Source organism: Gossypium raimondii, chromosome 3 (genome assembly GCF_025698545.1).
Source record: "Gossypium raimondii isolate GPD5lz chromosome 3, ASM2569854v1, whole genome shotgun sequence".
In the NCBI taxonomy this organism is placed as follows: domain Eukaryota; kingdom Viridiplantae; phylum Streptophyta; class Magnoliopsida; order Malvales; family Malvaceae; genus Gossypium; species Gossypium raimondii.
The window spans coordinates 31,384,488-31,407,873 of record NC_068567.1 but is presented as its reverse complement, the minus strand read 5'-3'; the positions used below and the strand labels follow the sequence as shown (position 1 = coordinate 31,407,873).

The following is a 23,386-nucleotide window of genomic DNA, read 5'->3' as shown; positions in this document are numbered from 1 at the left end:
AACCAAAGGTATGGCTGAACGCCACACTTAGAAAAATGATAAGTTCGGTTTAACAAGAAAAGAATGATGCCACAAGCTGAGCTTGATAAGTCATTTCAGTCCAAGAAAGAACAATGAGGGTAGAATTCTCAGAAAGAACAAAAGTTCGTATACTTAGCAAAAAGTCATCTTCCACAAAATAATGTCTTCTTGCAATCTATTTATAAGCACTATTATGACTATTCAAATGCCTATTTGTGACCTTTCACCTCTAGAAAATAACTAAGGTTTTTAAGAAACTTTAATTTCGTTTTTAAAGTCATGTAGGGAAGCCAATAGTCATGTCTCTTCACTTAATTCTGGTGTAGATGAAAAGGCATGTCTCTTCACTTCATTGTTGACTTAATGAACCCTTAATGTGCTGTTTGGTGTCCCTTCATCTCCCTTAAACCAAATGCAAAAGACTTGTGTACTCATCTCTTTAATGTGCACCATAACTAGCTTTGAGTGCATGAAACCGATCAGATTTGAAGAGTCACTCTTGGTCCATTTGAACAGCCACCGTAATGAGCTTTGAGTGCTTAATATCCACCAAAAACGTTCCCTTTAAGCACCAGCAATTTAAGTGACCAAATGCACACCCTTTAATGTCAAAACTGAATAGCCAATTGAATGTGACAGCATTTGATTCTTTTTGGAAAAGGAACAGCCCTATTGTAGCTTTATAAATATGTGTCCAGCCCTTTGAACTTTCCTACAACAAACTATTAAACACATAATTAATTTATTTAAGAAAAATTAAACACACTATAACTTATGCATTAAAAAGTAACAGCCAAATTAAATAACACTCTAATTCAAACAACTAAGATGTTTTAATGCATAATTTAATTAACATGTAAAGTAAATGAATAGATGAGTTAATGCATGACTTAATTTAATGATGCAAACTTAACTAACATGAAAGTTACATAATTAAACTAACATGACTTAGTTTAATGATGCAAACTTAACTAACATGAAAGTTACATAATGCATGACTTTATTAAATGCAGAACACATATTAATGATGTGCAAACTATGACATAATTAAAACACAAACTAAAATAACTAAAAAATAATGAATCAAAGTCCTTATTTTCCAACAGCCAAATTAACAAACTGAAATTAAAAAAACTTCATTTTGCATTTGGGCCCCTCGCATTTAGGCCAATCTCGGTGTCGTCGAGTTGTGTCGTAACATGATGCGGCTGGGATCACATCAGTACCGAAGCAATCCCCACTCGCAATGGTCTTCACATCTGAACAGGAAGAATTTTGACTAAGTGAACATAAATAAATTACAAAGAAAAATAAAATAAAACTATTTAATTGTCTAGCTATCAACAACCAACCAAAAACACCCTCTAATGAGGTTATAAAGGTGTATATATAGGCAAAATCTATGGCAACTGTAACACCCCAAACCCATCATTGACGTTATGGCCGAATCTGGCGATGTCACATGGAAAGGGATTTGAAGATAAGATTGTTGAGTTAAAAACTATTACAGTAAGTTAGCTTTTATTTAATTCAAAAAAAAAAACTAGTTGATTTGCTTTAAAACTTGTCTCTTAGCAGAAGCTTTTGTAACCAATTAATTTAGGGAAATAGTTTTTATTTACGGAAAACCTTAGTTTTTAGAAAAAAAACCGTGTTTTGTGGAGTTGGAGTTTTAAAAAATCCATAAAAAATAGTATAAAGTCCCAAATTTAAAGCCAACTAGTCCATAGTCCAGAAGATACATCAAAAACCCCAAATAAGTAATAAATTCTAGGCATTAACGAAAAATAGTCTAAAATTTACGTGTGGCCACCGTCGAGTCCTCTATTGCACCGTCTCATCAAGTCTGAGGATTACCTGTACAGATTAAACAGAGAAATGGTGAGTTTTCACAAACTCAGTATGTAATCCCCACAGAAAACATGCATACAAGTAATCAACAGAATTCAGTTAGATACAGTCTGGGGCCCGTGCCCATCGCAGAATCAGTTTGGGCGTTAGCCCATTCAGATACAGTCTCAGAAATACATTAGGGCCTTGGCTTATATCAGATACAGAATGCAGATACAGTAAATCAAAATCCTACCTACCAGCCTCTACACACCATCTCCGTTCAACCCTACACACCATGTGGGGATTAAATCAACCTACCCATCCCTACACACCATGCTGTACCGAAATGCGGCACATAATCAGAAGGTTGCAGCTGAGCTGCCAGATAAGAGGCTTAATAGCCTTTCAGACACTTCCTCCAAATATCATCAACCCACCCCGATGCAGTGCAACATACAAAATATATCATGCCATTATGCAATTAATAGTACATACATTCAGATATCATCAGTCATGCTCGGTATAGAAATCAGACAAACAGATCACATATATAGGGGTCTAAGTAAAGCTTACCGACCCTATAGTAGATCTACAGTCGACTTGGGCAACCCGTGTAACCTTACAGAACTTTTTAGAAAAATGGGCTCACACGCCCATGTGGCCCACTCGACCCAAATTGGACTTGGTCACGTGATCCATTTTTAATGTAACACGTGCTAGTTAATTATTCATATATGTTTTCACAATTTACTTATATGTTCCTTCAAAGCTGTCTACTTGAGTCACTGTTACTAAATTATTTATATATTTAGCTAAAGAATTTTGAATTAAGATTCGCTTGATATTTTTGAAACTAGACTCAAATACCTTTCTACCATAAAATTTTTAGAATTTTCGGTTTAGCCAATAAATACAGTAAAATCTTCAAACTTACCCCTGTTCTACTGTCTGATAACTTCGTCCCTTCTTTGCTAAAAAATAATTATCTCTTAGTAAAAAATTTGGATTATGTTTCCATTTGTTTCTATTGAAAATAGACTCATTAATAATTTAAACATGTAAATTTTAACCCCTAATTATTTTTCTCAAATTTTTGATGATTTTCCAAAGTCAGAACAGGGGAACCCGAATTCAATCTGACCTTGTCTCACAAAGTTTATTATAGCTCATGATTTACTATTCCATTACTTACAAAATTTCTTATATGAGAAACTAGACTCAATAATATTTAATTCCATATTTTTTTCATCCGCTAATTCAATTTCCACAATTTATGGAGATTTTTCAAAGTTAGCCTACTGCTGTTGTTCAAACAACAAGCAATTTCGGGTTTTCGTTGAATCCCAATTTTTTTTTTGCGTTTTGGGTACACACTTGGTTTTGTTTGATACTAAAACAGTCCTCGAGCACTCCAAATCCTATCAAGACACTCAACATCAATTTAACGGATTTACAAGCGAATTGACAACCAAGAACGAACAGAAACCCAACGATAACCCTCTGTTTAACTATTGTTAAGACGAGAACACTGAATTCACCAGTCTGAGCCTCCCCCTACGCCCAAATCGTAGAGAAAAAACAATACCACTTCAGTTGTTAAGAGATTCATGACAAAAACGAAGAGAAAAACTTACCGAAATTAAGCGAGCACTAACCGCGTGCGAAAACGAAGGAAAATAAATGGATTAGGGAAAAATCAAAAAGAAAAAAAAAGAGAGAAAGATGGAAAAACTCTGAGAATTTCGGCAAGAGGAGAGGGAGAAGAACAGACGACATAATTTTTTTGGAAAAGAGAATCAAAATTCGGTTATGAGAAAAAAATAAAATAAAATCCCGATAACCCCCAAAATCCCTTAATCTTCTCTTTTAATTTCCACTACCATCCACTACTCAGAATCCCCCTATTACACAACTCTATTCCGAAATTTAAGCAAAAAAAAAAAATAATAATACCCTTGCCTGCATAAAGATTCGAACACAAGACCTTCACTATAATAACACACTATTTAACCACTAGACCAGCAGACCCATTCTGATGTAATTTACCCAACAATCAAATAAAAGCCTACTAAACAAGAGTAAGACCTAATTCAATCAAAATACCAAAATTTGCCCAAGTGAAGGCTTAAACTTGGGACCTCCCAAACACTCCCAGAACACATAACTACTAAAGCTGACAGATATTTGTGTCATATTTTCAAAATAACAAAATTAGAATTTTTGGGGCATTATAGCAACATTAAGGTAATTTATTCCTAAAATACCTTCACGTCTCAAAATAGGGCCTAAGAGTTTTAGGGGTATTTTTTGAATTTTGGCTTATTGAGCTCAGAATTTAATAAGGTTGGTACTCGATAATGTTTGCGACAATGGTTTTCATAAAGTTAAGTTAATTATTTGATACGAGTTTTAAATATCCTTAATTTTGGAAAAAGGACTGAATTGTAACAGGGTCAAAATTGAGAGTTCTTATGAAGCAAATTACCCAGAATTTTAAAACCAACCTAAAACCCCCCATTCCCATCTTGTTTCACAAAAAAGCTTTGCTATCTTATTGCCTATGTCGTTTTTTCTCTCTCAAGTCCTCTTCATTGATTTTGGTTGCTAAATATTCTCCCTTTTGATTTGTCATTTTTCAAGTCATCAATCTTCAAAATATTTCAAGAAATCACCAAAAAATCTCACCAATTTCATCATCTTCCTCTAGTGTGGGTTTTCTCGAATTCACGTCAAATCTCTATTTTTCTTTCGTCGAAAGTAACCAATCATTTTCCTATTAGTTTTAAATGTTATTTAGTTCTTTACACTGAATTTTTAGCTGTTAAGTCAAATGTTTTTAATTAAAAGCCAAAAATTGGGTCTTTAATGGTGAATTTCGAGTTTGTGGATAAAAACTTGGTTTTAAAGTGTATTTCAATTAGTTTTAACCTAATTAGAAGCTTTCCAAAGTAAATTTGAAGTTTCGTCAAGGATTTCTTGGGTTTTAATAAATTTTCGTTGAAAGGGCCAAAACTTGTCGAAAAATTTTGATACCTTAAAACACGTAGTTTTGTGTAGTTTAAAGGTTGGGAATTAGTCGTAGATGAATATGTAGATGAATGGAATTTGTTTCATGCGAAAAGATTAAGTATAGGCTGAGTTATTCAAATTTTAAGTTTATCGTGTTAAAGGATTTGGTTAGAAAAGAGTGTAGCTTAGGCTTGTGTGTGGCTATTTGAGGTGGGTTATTAACTGATTGTTGACTGAATATATGTGTGGCTTGTCTTGTTGAAGTGTCGGAGTCGATACGACCTTCAACGACGAGAGATAAGGGCAAATGGAAGCTTGTTTAAGCTTTCAGTTTTCCAAGAAAAGTAATTATTTCGGTAAGTGTTTTGGAATAACTGCTCGTAAGTGATTCATTGCGTATTTGGGAATTTAGAGGTAGCCTAAAACCCTTCTCAAAATTCTGAGTGTAAGTGTTCTTTTACCTATGCTAAATATGTGATGAATATGTTTGTGAATTGTGATAAAGAGAATTATGATGCAATGAAATATGAACATGTTGTGATGACTATTGTGACGGTAAATATGAGGGTATGTCATTCATGCCATATAATATGCTAATGATATGATTATGCGGTGAATGTGTGCGGATGATCAGTAAGTGATATTTGATGACATTGTGGATATTTTGGCCTTGTGACTTAATGAGACCGTTGGATATAGTTGACATGCCATAGGATTATGAATACTCAATTATATGTGTTGTGATATATGGGGCGTTAAGGCCCAGTGACAATTTTGGATAGATAAGGGAATGTGAGTTAAGCTCCATTCACTAGGATACATATGTGTGGTGTGTTGGAGAGTGTTAACTATATGCATCGCTTATGGGATAAGTTTGACTTTACGAGTTTATGTGTGGTGTGTTGGAGATCTATGTATCCAGTGAGTGGTTATAGAGTCCACTTTATGTTTCATAATCTCAAGAGCCAAATTATCATACATGGTGATTATATGTGCTTATATATGATTAATACATGTCGAAATATATATATGCCTAAATGCACGTATAAATAATGTGTAGAAGAATGTATAAAACATAATTAGATATGTGAATTATGACATTTAGTTAATGATGTTTTGGAAATATATTGTATGTTGTTTGGTTGATGCATGACGACTTGTTTGTGTAGTGGTTACTCTAAGCAGTCACTGAGCTTGTTAAGCTCACCCACTTCATTTTATCCTTTGTAGAGTAGTTATGTTCCTAGTGTGAGTAGTGTGACCATCGATGGATTGATCCAAGCCATTCTTTACTCATTATAGTAGGTGTTTTGTTTATTCTAGTTCTAGGGAATAAAAAAGCAATATGGTAGACATTTTTATCGGTTTTGTTAAGACGTATTTGGGGTTATTTGCATATTGTGTAAGTTTGGAATCTTGTGAACTTGGACATGGTGTTTGGTTTATTGTTTAGACATTTTGGTGCTTATGTGACTAGGTGAATGAAACATGATGTTTAGGGACTAAGTTTGAATGCTTTAAATGTTCTTATATGCTGAATTTTTGTAACCTAAAGTAGAGGTATCGATATTAAGGCTTTTAAAACGATACCTCTATATTTTTGAAAGTGCAGGGAGTCAGAATACCATTTTGGTATCGATACCTTGTCCCGAGTATTGATATTCGGGGTGTAATTATGATACCTTGCGAAAGGTACCGATAATTTCTGATGTTTTGAAATTTGGCGAGAAACAGAATGCTAGTTTGGTATTGATTATCTAGGTGGTATCGATACCACTTAAAGGAAATATTGACACCAAAGAGGCGGTATCGGTACCTACGTAACATTTATGAGAAAATTTGATAAATAGTCGTAATACTTGATTTATGCCTACTTTATGGTTGTTTGTTGTATGTTAGTATGACTAAATGTTACTTTGACCCTGTATGACTTATTATTCGCATGTATGTTATTGTAACAATAAAAAAATGCATGTATATAAAACGTGACAATAATAATGAAACCAATGTGAGATAGTGGTGTGGCCTCTCAATATTTGATTTGACATCCAGGCCAAGTATGGGGTGTTACAAATACCATTAATTTAATAAAAAATTTGTAGCTTTTAAAATTTTGTTCATGCAATCATTGACGTCAGTAATTTGTCACGATGACGTTGTGACGCCAAGATCCCCACGTCACGGTGTCAACCCTATTTTCAGCCTTTGATGCATTGAAGTTTAGTGTCGCGAAGCTGGATGTTGATGTCACGACACGACCGTTGTTCCTTGCATACTTAAGCCCAAATTGATGTCTTACACACTCAAATAACCCATTAGTCATACCCAAGGCCCGAGTTGGCCTTACAAGTCCTCAAAACACTAAAAATTGTGTAAAAACGCTTATTTTACATAAATTAACCTAAGCAAATAAAAACTAAAAATGAAATAAAAACATATAAAAACACTAGAAAATAGGCTCGTTAAGTGCCAGAAAGTCCTTGATACGCCACAATAATTGTGGCAAATTAGCGAGTTGCATAGAAAGTCGTGTTAACCCTGTAATTTTTTGCAGCAATGTCGCGACACAGAGGTTTCGTGTCATATGGGTCTCTTTAATAGAATATAGCTAATAAGGGTCTCTTTAACAGAATATGGATCTCATGGTCTTCTTCAAAATCTAAAATTACAAAATCTACCAGGATGATGAAATTGTACACCTTAACCAACTAGATCTTTGAGCACCCCTTTCAATTGTACAGAATATCTATCAGCTAACTGTAGTGTGATATGGGTATTTTTGTGCTCCCATAGCCCAAGTTTCTTACATATTGATAAGGGCATTAGGTTGATATTGGCTCTTAGGTTACATAGGGCCTTGCTAAAGTGTATGTTCCCTACCTCTATTGGTATTGTGAAACTCTTCAGGTATTTTAAATTTGGGGTATCTGTTTAATGTTGATTGTACTACAAGATTTGTCTAGGTTAATTTGATCTCCCTATTTAATTTTTCTACACCTAGCTATTATTTCCTTTAGGTACTTTACTTATTTAGGAATTTTTTCTACTAATTCGATGAGAGGCAAATTAACATTAGGCGATTTAAGTAAGTTTAAAAAACTTACAAACTCCATTTCATCCCTTTTGCATTTATCATCTAACTGTGAGGGGAATGGTATCTTTGTGAGGACAGGTTCTAGGTTCTACTTATCTTTCGACTCAATTAACGACTCAACTATCGTCTCTAGCTCTATTTCAGTATTATCTTTTTGAAAGGTTGCTTGCTGAGGATCATCGACATCTTCTTTATCTTCCTCTTGAGTAGGGTTATTCAAGCTACTTAGTAGTTTACCAGAATGGAGCACTACTGTCTTCACTTACTCCTTCCTTTCTTTATGAGGGTTATTTTCAGTATTACTCGGGATGCTTGTGTCAATTTACCTTTTGATGTCTCTTATCATGCTCATCAATTGGATCATCTGGTTTTCAAGCTTAGTCAATGTGGTTCACATTTAAGTGCATTTAGACTGCACTTGTCTTACCTCTATCCAAATTGACTGCATCTCTTCCTCAATCCTATTCAGCCTTTGACCACATATAGTATGGTCATTGGGGTTGGCCATTTCTTGAGTTTCCTACAAATAATAAGGTTGATAAATAATATTTTGTCTATTCTGATTGAAATTATTACCTCCTCCTTGATTGCTGCCCCATTTAAGATTTGGATGATCTCTCCAATAGGGATTGTAAGTGTTTGAATAGGGATTTTCACCCCTATTCCCAATGTAATTTATTTCATCGACTGAATTCTCAGGATACTGACCGATTGTTCTAGATGTTTCGTGCATCATGGGCCTATTGGATGTCGACTTAAATCGGTTAAGCTTGTCAAATATTTGTTGGTATTTGTCTTCCTCTTGGACAGCTTTAGCCGTGGATGGTTTCAGACCGCAGGTGAATCTCTCGTTAGTCCATTGGTAAGAATTCATGACCATGTTCTCTATCAATTGATAGGCATCTTCATATGTATGATTCATCAAGGCTCCTGTTGCCGCTCCATCAAGTCCTAACCTAGAATGCGCATCCAGCCCATTGTAGAACATTTGAAACCACATCCATTTAAGTATACCATGGTGAGGGCATCTTTGCACCAGCAACTTAAATCACTCTCAAGCTTCGTGAAAACTTCCTCCTTCCATCTGTTTAAATGTTGCGATCTCTCTTCTCAGTTGGATTGTCTTGCTGATAGGAAAGAACTTGTACCAGAATTTTGTTGCAAGTTTGTTCCATGTCGTGATAGATCTTGGTGCTTGTGAATCTAACCAAGATAAAACATTATCTATTAATGAGAAGGGGAACAACCGAAGACGAATTGTGTAATTGGTGACCCTATTAAATTTAAAAGTATCACAAAGTTGGAGAAATCATTTTAAATGCTGGTTCAGGTCCTTCATCATAGTTCTTTTGTACTGCAGATTATTTTGAATCATCTGGATCATGGCCGACTTTATTTCTAAATTATTGGTTGTGATAGCTGGCCTCATGATAGTACCTTGTACTACGTTAAGATTCAGTAGTGCATAATCTCTAATAGTTCATTCCTCTCAAGCCATTGGTGGCTTATTGGTAATGGTAGTGGTAGATCTGGTAAGTTAAGATTGTGAAAGAGTAGGTTATCTCGTGGTGGGTTAACTCCAGTAGACGGGTTATTTTGCATCTACTATTGTTGCTGTTGTCGACGATTTTTTACGTGTTAGTCTTTTTAGATCAGTGGTTGGCTCTATAGGTGTGCCTCTACTCTGAGTCATACATTGAAATCTACAAAGTAAAAGAAAAATTTAGTAAATTAAATGAATAAAAAGAAAAAGAAAATACAAATTGTATCTATAACTTTAAATTTTCCTAACTATACTATTAAGCGCAAAAATTAAAATCAATTCAGTGGCGTTGCCTCCTTGGAAATGGCATCAACAACTTGACCGCCTCCCGACGTATCAACGTTGGAAGTGAGAATACTACTACTAAGGATTTGAATGAAAGTGATGTTAGCAAGTATGCGAGTCAGGATGTAATAGAGTTTTACAACGAAGTATGCAAGTACTCTGAGGATCGTACTCAAAGGAGGCAAGACTAAACTAATATTAATTCCTACGTTAATGGGTCTAGCTAGTAATTTAATTAAATTATATTACAATAAATCCTAAGGTGATGATAAAATATGTTTTATAAAAATAATAAAAAGCTATTGTGGAGACAAATTGCAGATTTTATCAGATTTAACAATAGAAGACTAACTCTCTTCAGTGTTCATAATTAACTCCTATTTTGGGTTCTATTCAATCAATTAGTCATTAACCTAGCAGGGCCTCTTGGCCTTCCACTAACCTAATGAATTGGTAAGAACTACTTATCTCTCAATGTCATAGTCCAGGCAGGATTAGGGTAAGGTTTTCACAGATATGCAATACCGATTTCGGGTTCATTCCCGCCTAGATGACTTCTTAAGGTCATCAAGCCTAGGGTTTTAAGATATTCCTATCCCAACCAGCTGATTCACTAAGAAACCCTACTAAGAGGTTAATTAATCCCACATCCACTCGTTAATCTCCTTTACTAGATTAGTTCCTCATGAATTTAACACATGCAAAGTAATCAATAGAAAAGATAAACATTGTAAATAAATAAACAACAGAGATAAGAAAAATCCTGATATAATTATAAATGCGCGAACAATAATCCGTTGAAGAGTAATGGCAATCTACAATTTGATCCATATAAAGAACGAAATAGAAAACTAAGAGAAAATCTAAATACAACGAAAAGTAAAATTAAAACTAACTAAAAAGTTGTCCATAAAGTGTTTCGAGCAATGCTATTTATAGGCCTATGGTTGGCAGCTGATTCTTAACCTAATTCGGCTGACGATTTCACATTATAGTTTGTTGTGCAGACAAAAACACCCTTGGCTCATTAATTTCCCACGTCATGTCGGTGTTGCGACACCTTCTGTTTATGTTGCGACATCGAAGGCAGACTGCTCTTTTTGGGTACTTTTTCACTATGTTGCGACATTGAAGCTCTTTGTTGCAACATCGCAGACAATCCACTGTCTTTGTGTCCCCGAATGGTGTCTTACACACTCACCGAATATGTTAGTTTATCTTTAGTCCTACTTTGGCCCCCAAGGTCATATAAATTACTGAAATTGCTTTTTTTATTATCTATATACTAAAATCGAAAACTAAACAAAATATAACTAAATCTCTTTCTTACGAGCTCATTAAGCACAAAAAATAGTTTAATCTACTACAAAAAATTGCAGCAGATAAGCATCGACGTGTAATATGGTGCTATGGGTGACAATTGTGTGAAATATACACCTGGAAGGTGGTGATACAGTGACTAATGGTGCATGATGTGGTACTTGTGTATAATAAAGTGGGTTAGCAGAAAAAATAGATGAACCATACTGACCGGTAGGTTGCACGACAATCGGGTCCTCGTGTGGACCTGGAGCAGATATTGATCCCCCTTAGCATGTTCTACCAACCTAGGATTAATGGGCCCTCGTCTAGGCCTATTACGGTGATGTTTCCTACTTATTTCTACAGTCAACAGTAGATACGACTTGCTGTTATGCCTGAACTAATCCATGTAATCCAGAGATGTCACCAAATTCGGCATAAGAAATGGTTCACGCATTGGCAAGTAATCGTACCTACGCTGCCACATCTTGATATACTTCTTGTGGAATGTTGGTTAATGTTCCCTGAGTCTCCCCTGCAAGTCGATCTTGTGTAGGTCATCGAGCTCCTAGGGTGGTGGCAGAATACATTGCGTACACCCGAACTGTCGCATCACTTGGTTGGATTCATGTATCTCGATTGTTGCAAAAACGATCAATGGCACTTTGACTTGCCAAATGTTGCGATTGACCAAAAATTCGGCCGAGACACATTCTTGAATTCTCGAATCCGCATATGGCATTTATATAAACTGCAGTACAAATTTATAAATTTTAGCACTTGCCTCATATACCTATGTGTCTAAAGATAGCCGGATATCCTGAAGTTTGGTTAGTATACCTATATGTCTCGCCATATTGTTTTACCTAATCAAATAATATGTTATTTCAAAATAACAACAATTAAAAATTAAAACGATAATGATATTATCAAATGAATTTACCATATTACAAGTGGAAATTCATAAGGGAGATCCACTTGGGGGCGTAAAAATGGTAGTCGATATCATGCCCACGATTGAAGAAGGAGCACGCAACTACTGATTTTGGCTATTTCTGCTTTTGATACTGACGCATTTCTTGGTACAATGTCGCCAGCACCGCTGATCCCTAATTAAGTTATCTCACTTCTTTCAAGTTGGCTAATAGTAGCAGGGGCAAAGCCAGAACAATTTTTTAGGGGGCCCGAATGAAATTTTAATTTTTTATAGTCTATATCTTTATAATTTTTAAAGGATTAAATCGAATTTTTATAATTTTAGGGGGTCAAAGTGTAATTTTACCTTTACTAATTTAAAATTTTGAAAAAATTTAGAGGGCCTAAATTATAATTTTTCATTTTAGGAGGGGTCGGGGCCCATGCCAGCCCCCCTTAGAATTGTGATACGAGTCACAAAGGCCCAATTCAAGCTCAAGGACGTGATGGGCTCAAATTACCACAAGGCCCAATAACGAGGTCAAAGGCCAGGCAAATGCGTATGAAACTAAATGGAATCATTCAAGACTTCATTAGCAAGGCCTTAGTCACAGATACAAAGGAAAAGAAAATCAAGATTCATTTTCTTGTTTTCAAGAAAATCAAGAAACCGAATCTTGGTCCAATTTTGCTGTTTTGAGCGATTTCAAGAATCAAGAAAATCAAGATTTCAAATCTTGGAAATCTTGGTCCAAGAAACCGAATCTTACAGCTAAGGCGCATTGGATCTCAGTTACGAGCATCAACGAACCAATTTCGGGAGAGAACGTATCACAAACCCAAGTTCTTGAAGGCACGGTCCAATAAGATGTTCTAAGCCCAATCAAGAAGTTCAAACTAGACTTAGTTGAAAATCAGGCCAAATTGTCAAAGTGGCCCAATTTGTTAAGTTTTAATTCTTTAAATACTTAGTTTAATTTTTAGACTTTATGAATTAAATTCTATCTAAACATTCATTCTAAGAGGCCCATTTAAAGGCCTTGGCCGAATTTTCTTTTAAAAGTCAAACAATTAGGTTTTTTCTTAGTTTTCCTAATAGGGTTAGGAAACTAGTAGTAGGCCTATATATGTAAGGCTTGACCGGCCACCCATAGACACAACACATTGAAATCAGATTTTTTATTGAGTGAAAAATTCTCTTTGAGTTTTCTCCAAGAATTCTCTCTTGAGTTTTTTTAGAAGTAGTTTTAACAATCTTTTTGATTGTGGGAGCCATCTTCAGTCTTCTTCTTGCCGTTGTTCTACATTGGAGGGGATATTAGAGCCGTTTGAAGGGAGTTGTGAAATCTTTCTTGATTTCAAGGCTTTTTAGGACTTTATTCATCTTTTTTGTTGTTCTTTCTTCTTTAGTTGTTTCTGTTTATGCCGATTGGTTGATTAACTTGATTTAATTTCTCTTGTTGCGTTTTTCAGCCATTCTAACCTTCAAGAATCTATTCGGCACCATTCTTGGCATTAAAGAAACGTCCATTAGTCATACTCTTCAATAGATCTTGTCGCCCAAGCCTCCTAATTCTGATTCAATTCGGTTTGCTGGGTTTTGAGTTTATTTCTCTGTTTTGTGTTCTTCTTTGTAGATTTGGCTTGGAGGAGTTTTTTCTTGAAACTAAATTTTGTTTCTTTGTTTCCAATCAACGCTATTAATAAGTGTTTCGATTCTTGGCTGATTCTTTCTTGTTTTGGGTGTTTCATTTCAGATCCGAGCGTCTAGCGTTTGCATAGGAGTTTTCCGTGACTTGGCAACTCGATCTTGGTCCGCGCGCAACCCCCTATCAAATTGCCTCTGAATAGTAGTAGCCACATTAAATGTACCAGATTTCGAGATTTATCTGGCATAAGTAGACCCTTGATCAACCTCAAGATGAATGCACATGTGAATTGTTCTTTTTCAATGTCACTCACGGAAGCCTCGATATTTTAGAAGTTGTCCTCCAACCATCCCATCTCGATCCGGATACCCTTAAACTTGTTTGGCACCTTTCCTATTAGTTGCTCGCATGTTGCACTCCAATCGATACTCGCCATTGGCCCCATAATGACTTCCCCATCGACTGATAGACCGAGTTGTAAACTAATATCCTTGAGTGTAATTGTACACTCACTGCAAGGAATATGAAATATGTGTGTCACCGGTCTCTATCTTTCGACCAAAGCACTAATAAGTGGGGGGTCCAATTTAGTCCCCCAAGCATGCGAGTCGCATATAGAAATCCTGCAATTCGCAAGTGTCCATAAATGACATCCGATGCACTTTCGCTTAAATTGTTTATGGACATCTCCAAAATCTGATCTTTGCCTTATGTATATAAACATAAAAAATTAATGATGTCGACAGCATAATACTTAACTATTTAAAATTAAATAATATAATATTTTCTTACCATTTGTAATTGAACGTCGAATATATGCTTGTCATCCAAACGAATAAGCTAATTTGCCATTTTAGAAATTATAAAGAATAAAAAAAAGATCCAGAGACTTATTTTAAAAAAATAATTGAGAATTAAGAATCGAGATAAATTTCAGAATTGAGAATTGAGGATTGAGGATTGAGGATTGAGGATTGAGGATTGAGAATTGAGAATTGATGATTAAAAATTGAAGATTGAAGATTTAGGATTGAGGATTGAGTATTGAGTTGAAAAGAATAAAGTTTGGAGGGGTTTATATAGGAAAAATTATAGTTGTTGGACATCTTGTTGCAGTTGGAAAAGTTACCGCTGGAATAGTACCGTTGAGGGGAAAACGCGTCCTATAGGGCACGTTTTCACTGATGTGGCAGTGAAAACGCACCATGTAAGATGCATTTTCCTTTCTCTCTCCAAAAACAATATAGATTGGTAAATTAAATAAAAACAACATAGTTTCTCAAATAAGTTTTTTTTTTCCAGCATATATGCAAAAATTAGCCGAAAGATTATAGATATATATTATAAATATAAGTAAGTATATATTAGACTTGATCATGAGTCAGAAACCTGCCCAGGCCGAAAGGCCCGCTTGAAAAATAGAAGGGCTTGAGCAAAAACATAGGCTCAAAAAACGAGTTTGGAAACGGGCACGACCTTGGATAAGATTTTTTTGGCTTGGGCCCAACTCGATACAAATCAGCCTAAACTTTTTTTTTATGTTGTTTTGCTACTATTTCGCTATTATATTGTTATTGTTTTGTTGTTATTGTTTGAATATTATATAACTCTTGTTTTATTATTAATTTTGCTACTATTTTAAATATATTTATTTTAATGTTGTTAGTGTATTTGATGTATTATAGTTTTTAAATTTTAATACGGGTAGATCGAGCTCGAATTTAGCATTTTCAATTTGGATTGGTCTTGGACAGTATTTTAGATCCAATTTTCAAACCGAACCTAAAAAACGAGTTTAAAATTTTGTATCGACCCAGTCCAAACCCGGCCCCACGCATTATCAAGGGTTATAGATAAAACATTACCTTTATAAACAATCTTTTTTGTTATTTATTTTCTTATAAAGTTACCGCAGTTAATTTGTTTTTCACCTTTCATTGTCTCTTTCTCTAATCTTATGATTTGAGATAAAAGAGAAACTAGAAAAAAAGAGTAAACTTGGAGCCGAAGCTGTGCCACCAAAACCCTCACTTGTTCTTTCGTTGCTTTAGATCCTAAATCTCCAAAGAAAACCCTAATCCTTTTCCATGTAATCAAACCCCTGCTTTCCTGATTTCTCTAAAGCGGTCCTCTTCCACCGGATTTCAAGGTAAAATTTACTTTTTGTTTTTCGTTCCTTGATTTTTCTAAGTTTAAGCACATTTTTTTATCGGGTTTCTTTGATTCACCTGCTTTGTTCTTAACACTAGTTTGGAAGCTTGTTTTTGCATTCATCAATCCGAATCATAATCTGGTCATCTTCTAAATTCACATTCATTATTGTTTCTTTTCTTGTTTCAATCTCTGCTTGTTCTTACTTGATAGTTATTTTGGGTATGTTTCGTAGATTCTAATCCTCATCGTATATGTTTATGAAAGTACATATTTGGATCGTTTTCCTTCACTTTTTTCCTTATTTGATTGCTTTTGTGATTAGGGTTTAGTAGTTAATGGTTATTTAGAGTTGTTTTTTAGGAACTAATGATGGAGAAAAGAGTTAAGACGTTTGGAAATTTTTTCCATTTTTTATTATTTGATTGCTTCTATGATTCTGGGTTTAAGGTATTAATGGGTTTTTGGATTTGTTGTTTTTAGGAACTAATAATGGGGAAAAGAGTTAAAAAGAATCGTCGAGTACCTCCGAAGGAGAAAAAGGTTGTGGCAGCTCAATCTCCAAAAGCTATACCTCAGGAGAAAACTGCCGGTATTGATGATGTTGACGATGAAGTTAAAGCCGTAAAAGAGAGGAAAAAGTGCCTGCATTTTGATAAAGGCATCAACATAGATAAATTGTTGACTAAACTTAGGTCATCAGACCCCATAAGGTGTGAAGATTGTAGGGAAGGCAGAAATGATAGGAGAGGAGGTAAGGGAAAGAGTAAACATGGGAAGAAGAAGGGAAGTGCTTCGGTTGAGTCGAAATCTGAATCGAAAGCCATTTGGGTTTGTTTGGAGTGTGGACATTATGTATGCGCTGGAGTTGGTTTGCCAACAGCTTCTACCTCACATGCTGTTCGACATCTTAGACAAACCCGTCACCACTTGGTGGTTCAATGGGATAATCCTCAATTGAGGTGGTGCTTCTCTTGCAACATATTCATTCCAGTTGAGAAAATGGAAGAGAACAGTGAAAGCAAAGATGTTTTATATGAGGTTGTAAAATTGATTAAGGAACGATCATCTGAATCATCCACAAATGATGTTGAGGATGTTTTGTCAGGAAGCGGCAGTGTTATTTGTGATATCAAATCAGAAGGAACTATATCGAATTTTTTGGATGGAAAAAATGGTTATGTGGTTCGAGGTTTGGTTAATCTCGGTAATACGTGCTTCTTTAATTCAGTAATGCAGAATCTTCTGGCTCTGAATAGGCTAAGGGACTACTTCTCGAATCTGGATGTGTCCATGGGGCAGTTAACAATTTCTATGAAAAAGCTTTTTGCTGAAATAAGACCTGAGATGGGCTTGAAAAATGCTATCAATCCAAAGCCATTTTTTGCATCCCTTTGTTCTAAGGCTCCCCAGTTTAGAGGCTATCAGCAACACGACAGTCATGAATTGCTTCGCTGCTTACTTGATGGGCTTTATACAGAGGAGTTGGCTCTAAAAAAACACATTAATGCTTCTAAAAGTGATGCAGTTACGGCAAGTCAGGATCTTACTTTTGTGGATGCTGTATTTGGGGGTCAAATTTCGAGTACTCTCTGTTGTGAGGAGTGTGGGCACTCGTCAACAGTGTATGAACCATTTCTAGATCTCTCACTTTCAGTGCCAACTAAGAAAACCCCTTCTAAAAAGGCTCAACCAGTCTCTCGAGCAAAGAAAACAAAGCTGCCACCGAAAAAAGTTGGCAGGAATAGAGGAAAAGTTAACAAAGATGTAGATCAGGCGCCAGCTAAAGTTGTTACGGCTCCTGTACCTAACAGTGAATCTTCAGGCCCAGGGCATATAGCTGTGCCCCAAATGGAACCCAAGGTGGCATCTTCTGGTGATTCTTCACTCTCACATGCTGCTGGCCCAAGCACCAAGGCAGATGAAAGCAGTTCTGCTTCAAGGAATCTCTTTGATGTTGTGGAGTCTCAGAAAGAACAAGTTGTGGAGAGTACAGTGAAGGAAAATTCAGCTGGGACAGATGATTTTGCTTGGTTGGATTACCTCACAACAGAGAATACACTCCCGGAAAATGATACTGGTGCAGATGATTTTTCTTGGATGGATTACCTGCAACAGGAAATAGTAGCTGATGAGAGTGACTTGATTTCTCAAAATAACAATACTTCCCTTCAAGATTCCGAGGAAAAGGAACTAGTTCCAAATGAAGCTTTAGCAGAAAGTTGTGAGGTTTCCGTACTCGAGGGGGAAACCAATAAAAAAACTGAAGATTCTTCCGGGAACCTTCAAGAAGAGGATCTTCCATTGCTGGTTCAAGATTCTGTGGTTCTTTTGCTTCCATATAAAGAAGATATTCCAGGTACTTTGAGTGTGAGAGAAAATGAGGCCTCTTCATCAAATGCGGGTCTTGGACAAGAGGAAGTGGAGTTTGATGGCTTTGGTGACATGTTTAATGAGCCTGAAATTGCTGAAGGGCCCATCATTGGACCATCTTTGGCAAATGAAGTTGCTGAAACTGGTTTTATGGCTGGGAGTATTAGTGATTCTGATCCTGATGAGGTTGATGACAGTAATTCTCCAGTATCCGTGGAAAGTTGTTTGTCTCACTTCATAAAGCCGGAGCTTCTTTCGGATGATAATGCTTGGAATTGTGAGAATTGTGCGAAAATTTTGCGACATCAGAAGTTGAAAGCAAAGAAGAAGCAGACTAAAATGGGAAAGGATTTACTCAATGGAAGTGAGACCCGAAGTTTAGATATGGAACACCAATGCCCTAATGGAGTTAGAACCATTAGTAATGGCGATATCAGTAGTTCCGGTGATAGCTCGGTTTTTCATAACAAGAATCAAAATGGTGTAAAAGTTGAAAATGGTCAAACAAGTGAGCTAGATTCTGTTGAATTAGAAGATGCAAGTCCGTTGAAATCAAATTCTTCAGTTTCCTCTAAATGTTATGCTCAAGAAAAATGTGGGGGTACCCGAACTATTGATTCTTGCAATGTTGAAAATCATAGTGGTAATGAGACCTTTCGTCAGAGTAATTCACATATGACTGAAAACTGTCAATCAGGCGTAAGTGATGATGAAGAGTTAGACTCCGAAAATTTGAAGGTTAAGAGAAATGCTACAAAGAGGGTCCTCATAAACAAGGCACCGCCTGTTCTGACTATTCATTTGAAGAGGTTTTGTCAAGATGCTCGTGGTCGCTTGAGTAAATTGAATGGTCATGTCAATTTCAGAGAGACAATTGATCTTAGACCATATCTGGATCCCAGGTACCTTTCACCATATGTCGAGCTTTTGCTTATTCTAATATTTTAGCGATGTCTTTTATTAGCTCACCACATTCCGTATAGATATGTGGGTAGTTGGTAGTATTCACATTAAATCACCATGCTCTTGTTCACTTGATCAATATGTTTCCTGTTTGTGATACATGATTTTCTGGAAATTACATGAAGCTGCCCCGTATAGGAATGATGAACTGTTTCTGACGTTTAAGATGCTGAGACACTTCTACAGAATTTAAAATACAATGTAAGATCTCTACAGAACACAATTTTAATAACATCTTAGGAATTAAACCAGAAGTAGGTTAAAAGAGCGAGTTCAGATGATAGAATAGGATAGTTTGACCAAGAAAAGGATAAACATTGCCCTATTTTGACTTTGTTACCTGAATGGGATGATTTATTTCATTAAAGTAATGTGACTTTTTGCTAGAAAAAGATTATTTCTGTTCCTCTCACATCTCTTAAGATTTTTATTGAATGGCCGCTGTAACTTAATTCACTTATCAGCTTTTGAAAGTGAAAGGTTGGCTATTTATCACTTCAATTAGTTAGGTTAGTTAATGTTGTAAGAATGCCAACACAAGCCCATACTATTATCATCTATGCTGTTTCGACTCTTTTTTTTGTTCAAGTACCCGTATTTGACCTTTGTGTTCAGTATGTATTCAGACATGGGTATAACTCTCTAAGGACCCTCCCAAAAAAAAAAAAAAATCTTTACCTAGCTGGGAATGTAAGACCTAACGAACATGCATGTGCCAGCATCTAGCTTTCAAGCCTTCCCCAAAGTTTTACAAAAGGTTTCTTAGTATGATTATTATAATGTACTAAATGGAAAGTTGACTTTTGTAATTGAGATAGACAAATATATCTAGATGCTTTCAATATACAAGCTTTAAATTCTAGTATTTTCCTTTTAATGCTCTAACTGTTTACCATTGAACATTATCTGCAATAATCGCACATTCACCTGTATTGTAAATTCGAGACATAATGGTTTAGCTGCTAATTATGCTAGTGCCTGAGATATCTAAACTCTTATTAAACACATAGAGATATTGAAAGTGGCCATAGGTTTTATTCTTAGATGAAGTTCCAAAGAAGAAATCAGGAGACCTATCCTAGTAGGGTGATATTTCCAAAATGTGCTGATTTTAAATTCTGAAACATGTGAAAAATGTTTGTTTGGTTTTCTATCTGTTCATAACATGATCTTCTATATAGATAATTTATACAACCCCCCCCCCCTCCTTTTGATGTCTATTTCCGGGTATGCCTCTCTTAGTCACCTATTTTTGTTGTTTCAATCCACCTCTTTTTTCCAAAGAGTCTACCATGGGTGTACGCTGTTACATGTTTCTAGACAAATAAACTTGCATTCAAATGTTGAAGTACTTGCTACATGCTTCAGATGCTTAAGTTGCTCTGACTCTTCTTTTTCCTTAAAATACCTATGTCTTGATACCCATATTCTAAACGTATTTGGACATAGATGCGTGGATACGATTCTCCAAATATGTGATAAAACTTTTATCAGATTGAGCGTATCTATATCTGATATATACCTGTATTAGACACTCAGCCTTGAGTCCATGCAGCATTGTCAAATGCTAAATTACTACATGATAGCTGATCACTGTTTTGCTTTCCATGCAAAGAGTTGGAAAATTTCAAGCAACCTCTCTATTTTTACATAATATGTTTTGCTTTCGAAAACTGCCGTTCATAATCCTATCTTTTTAAGCTAATTGTACATTCAAGTCCAACTTCGAAGATTTGCATAGGCTTATTCGGGTGATTGTGAAAGCATCCTTTTGAAATTAGCTTGTTTTTAGAGCAGTAGCTCAAACAATATATAGAAGCCATAATATCTTTATCGAATCAGGGATTGTTTTTAATGCTCATGATATAACAAGTTTTATTGGAGATTTTACATGATGTAGCTTGTACATTGCAGCTGATTGCATATATATACAGGTCTGTAATTCTATGTCGCTTGGACTCGAGGGGTCAGTGTCAAATATGGCTGTGTCAAACATGATACTCTTAATTTTTTTCAAAGTATTTCCAGATATTTGGAGGGTTGTACCTCTGTATCCATGTCCAAATATGTATTGAACATGAGTCCCAAGCAATGGATATTTTAGGGAAAAAGAGTTGCTAGCAAAGCCATTTGAGGGAAAGAAATGGTGTATTCTTTGATAAGACATGTGGCTGTCTTTCGCGCACCACGATATCGTTGAACTCTTGATAATGATCCTTAAATTGATTCTTTTGGCTGTAATTTGTCAATTCTGATAGCATATTGTGAAATGATGTGAACAGATTGTTAAACTATGAGGCTATGCGGACACAAATGTTGGAAAGAACAAACGAAAGAAAAACATTGATTTATGTGATTTACAAGCATGTTTAAAATTTGCAGGTGTGAAGATGCAGATAATTGCAATTACAGTCTGGTGGGGGTTGTGGAGCATTCGGGAACAATGAGAGGTGGTCACTACATTGCATATGTGAGAGGAGGTGAGAAAAGGAAAGGGACGACCGGTATCGACCATGTTGGATCTCAATGGTATTATGTGAGTGATCAACATGTTCGCCAAGCATCAATCGAAGAAGTTCTTCGCTGCGAGGCATACATTTTATTCTATGAAAAAGTTTGAGAGATGGATTTCGTTCTGATACATGTTCTGATTCTTAGTGACAGCTGGGGGGGTGGGAGGGTTAAAGTCCGCACGGCACCCTGGTGAACGGAGACAGAAAATACATTAAAGAAAGAGGTGAGTGTAAAACAACAATTTACCATATATTGATATCCATTTTTGACATGTAACGAGTTCTATGATGTATACCATGAAATTATATTTTGAGAAAATATTTCAGTATTCTTTTTCTTAATTGATTGTTCTTATTGGCTGGAAAACTTCGTTTCTGGACGATTGAGGTTACCTTTTAAGGATTTTACATGTCAAAGTTATTATATTGATTGTTTTCCACATTAATATTTTTACTTAGGATGGCATCCCATCGGATGTTTGATTTTTTGAATTCGCATAATTACTTTAAAATCAAAGTTCGTATATTATTCGTATTAAACTAAATTGTTGGATTTGGATTCCGAACTTGAATTTACTATTTACAGTAGTATAGTGAAAAAACAGAATTTGGTAATGAATATGTTAAAGATCATGTGGTTTGACATCAAGTTCTTAACATGATCAAGAGACAATATTTAGCAAACTTATGATCGCTGGTTTTATTGGATTTTGATGCCCTCACGTTTACGTAGGAGATCCTTGCATTCGAAAATCATGCAACCAATTTTGGACCGATCTTCCTCCATTGAGCGGATTGCAAATGGAACTTCTTGAGCATTAGTATTGATCATCTCTTCGCTTTCAAAGTTTTGGATCGCCCACCTTCCACAACTCATGGTGAATAGAAATGCATGATGAAGCAAGGGCCCTCGCAGAAGCACCCTCATTGTTTCAAACAATCATTCTTGTTCCCCATTTTTTCTCCCTTTCAAATAGTGTTGCATCAATCCAAAAGCACCATCCTCCTCCCACAGGTGAGTTATAGTCATGATCTCGTCCGCAGCTATTTGCGCCACCATACAGGGAGCTAACAGCTTGTGCATCCTGCTACTCCCTTGAATGCCTTATGGTAAAGTTTATGATGATTGAACCATGTACATCAGAATTTTCCAGACTATCTTGTTCCTCGCCCATCAACAAAACATACTAAAATCCTTCAAGATAGCTCTAGGATGATGTTCAGCAAGGACCTTGAAGCATTCAACAAGAGATACGTTAAGACTATTGATATTCATTCCAACAGTCCATTGACATGTTTTAGGACAAGAAATTAACACATGATTAATGTCTTCATCGGTTCTACAATGCTTGCAAGTAGTCTTGATACCCTTCTCCCTTAATTGCACTTTCGACGACAACACGTTCCAAAATGACCACATAAATTCTTTCACTTTTGGAGGGATGAGCAACTATCGTAGGACATTCCATTTCAAGGATACCACAGTATCAAACTTGTCACCATATAAATGATTTCCAACATACTAACCTGATTTTACCGTAATAATCTCGACCACCTCTTACACTTACAAAAATTTTCAGAATCGTTTGAACGTCCCTCTCCATAAGAATACCTCAAATACATTCTATATCCCATGTACCCTTATTCAACTCCGTAAGATCCAAACCCATAGTCCTAAAAAGATATTTTCTCTCCATCTTTTTCATTCTACTCCATCTTGTGCTGCCCCTTCTTT

General features: G+C 35.8%; 1 protein-coding gene and 1 non-coding gene across 4 annotated transcripts; both read left to right on the top strand.

Annotated features, from left to right (window-relative positions):
• Positions 1-8,967: 8,967 nt before the first annotated feature.
• LOC128040083 (small nucleolar RNA R71) lies at positions 8,968-9,074 on the top strand. The gene has a single exon (XR_008194743.1). It is a non-coding gene; the product is annotated as a small nucleolar RNA R71 (small nucleolar RNA).
• A 6,558-nt stretch (positions 9,075-15,632) lies between these two features.
• Positions 15,633-22,997, top strand: LOC105794052 (ubiquitin carboxyl-terminal hydrolase 2). 3 transcript variants are annotated; one of them, XR_001133718.2, is made up of 4 exons: positions 15,633-15,800; positions 16,286-19,077; positions 21,521-21,875; positions 22,385-22,997. XR_001133718.2 is itself a non-coding variant. In XM_012623037.2 (3 exons), exons 2-3 carry the CDS (start codon positions 16,295-16,297, stop codon positions 21,756-21,758), a joined length of 3,021 nt encoding a protein of 1,006 aa, XP_012478491.1. In that variant the 5' UTR covers positions 15,633-15,800; positions 16,286-16,294; the 3' UTR covers positions 21,759-22,075. The 3 variants fall into 3 exon arrangements, 1 of the variants encoding a protein (XP_012478491.1); XR_001133719.2 differs by lacking the exon at positions 22,385-22,997 and adding an exon at positions 19,264-19,339 and having other exon boundaries at positions 21,521-21,669; XM_012623037.2 differs by lacking the exon at positions 22,385-22,997 and having other exon boundaries at positions 21,521-22,075.
• The last annotated feature ends 389 nt before the right edge of the window (positions 22,998-23,386 follow it).

Bases quoted from the DNA above. Each gene is read 5' to 3' on its own strand.
- LOC105794052 (XM_012623037.2), top strand. From the start codon at position 16,295: ATGGGGAAAAGAGTTAAAAAGAATCGTCGAGTACCTCCGAAGGAGAAA. The intron at 19,078-21,520 runs GTACCTTTCACC...TAAAATTTGCAG, and splicing joins AGACCATATCTGGATCCCAG to GTGTGAAGATGCAGATAATT.